Below are 1477 nucleotides of genomic sequence, written 5' to 3'. Positions count from 1 at the left end.
ACGTCCTTCCCCGCATGGCTGCCATAATCTGCTGACCGTTGTGTCCTGTAGAGGACACTGAGATAGACATTGGCCTTTGCTGCTGGCAAAATATTTTTTTTAAAATTGCACTGGCACAGATAAACATTAACACTGACTTGAAACAAAAAAGGTAGAAGTAGTATGCTTAACATTAATTATGGTTCAAGAGCAAAAGAAAAAAACAACACGATTACAGTGAGCTTTAGAGATGCCATACTTTTCGTGATGACACCGTGCATAGACAACATTATGGCCTTCAAGAAATTCCTATACGTGAAAGACAACATCACAACCAGATGTGGCACAGGTAGGAAAGTATGGCACACAGGGAGATCACAGTTGACTGGCGCATGCTGGAGGCTGAGTCTGGGACTGGACAAAACTGTTCCTGTTTGGCTCCCAGAATCCCATTCTTGTACTTCGTGTCACAGTAGTCGAAGTGACGACACGAGCAGCTGACCACTGCGTCCAGGAACAATTTAGCGGTGTCGCCCCCGCCCTTCTTGAAGCGATCGACCATGTAAGTACCGATGTCGCCCTGTAGAGAGGTCACGTCAGAGTTGAGCCTTACTTCAATGCATGTAAGTTTTAGAAAGGTTTTATGGCACTCACAACTGCGTAAGGTCATACGAGCGCCAAGGGGTGGGTGTCAACAGAGAAGTCCAAACGATGAATCAGGCTTCCTCTGCTCACCTCTCTAGCCTCAAAGCACAAAATTTGCTTCGACTATCATGGCACCCCCGAAGTAGCAGTTCTCAAGAGAGTGACAACATACCAAAGAAGTAGAGGAGAAAATGAGGATAGTAAGGATGAGGAAATAAAAATCACTAGTTCCCCATATGTTGTTCCGGCACAGTATGAGCATGACATTGATAAATCAGCCCATTTACAATTCTACTGTGCACAAGAACATGTTAATAGACCCCCCCCCCCCTTTGGGAATGGCCTAAAGGCAACATCAGTCAATAGCACTGCCCTGGTGGGGGGGGGGGACCTTACTATAAGAGACAACATTAACTTGGAAGTACATGTGCAGTCAAAATGGTTCAAGGAGGCCCCACCCATTTGAGAGTCCTAGCGAGGAGAAAAGTGATTGTCTTATAAGGCAGGTGAACGTCTTGGATTGTGTCGTTATGATGCAGAAAAAAGAGGTGGGTTGGGGTTGTTTGTACAAGTGATGGTCTAGGACAGGTGGCCGTTGGAGTAGTTTAGGCCAGTGGGGTGGGGGGAGGGGGCATTCTCAAAGCGAACTCTAAACCAAACCCTTTAACCATCACCTTAACCACTGAGAGGTACTGGTTAAGATCATTCTAAAGCCAACCCGGATGCCAATTACGGAATTTTCATATGAATGGCGTATTGTTACTCTAACAAGCGTTACATAAATTTTTAAAATAACTATTTCATCATCATCATCATCATCATCATCATCATCATCATCATCATCATCATCATC

General features: G+C 44.9%; 1 protein-coding gene across 1 annotated transcript in view; it reads right to left on the bottom strand.

Annotated features, from left to right (window-relative positions):
- Positions 1–225: 225 nt before the first annotated feature.
- Positions 226–1477, bottom strand: part of AcDopbH (dopamine beta hydroxylase-like protein) — a gene marked incomplete at its 5' end in the record, with an annotated part of 8901 nt that continues 7649 nt past the window's right edge. The window contains 2 exon segments of the mRNA NM_001204728.1: positions 226–562; positions 564–569. Coding sequence (NP_001191657.1) covers positions 308–562; positions 564–569 — 261 coding nt within the window.

This window comes from Aplysia californica, unplaced genomic scaffold, assembly GCF_000002075.1.
Source record: "Aplysia californica isolate F4 #8 unplaced genomic scaffold, AplCal3.0 scaffold00620, whole genome shotgun sequence".
Classification (NCBI taxonomy): Eukaryota; Metazoa; Mollusca; class Gastropoda; order Aplysiida; family Aplysiidae; genus Aplysia; species Aplysia californica.
Note: the sequence above shows the minus strand (reverse complement) of the source record. Positions and strands in the feature narration are given on the sequence as shown.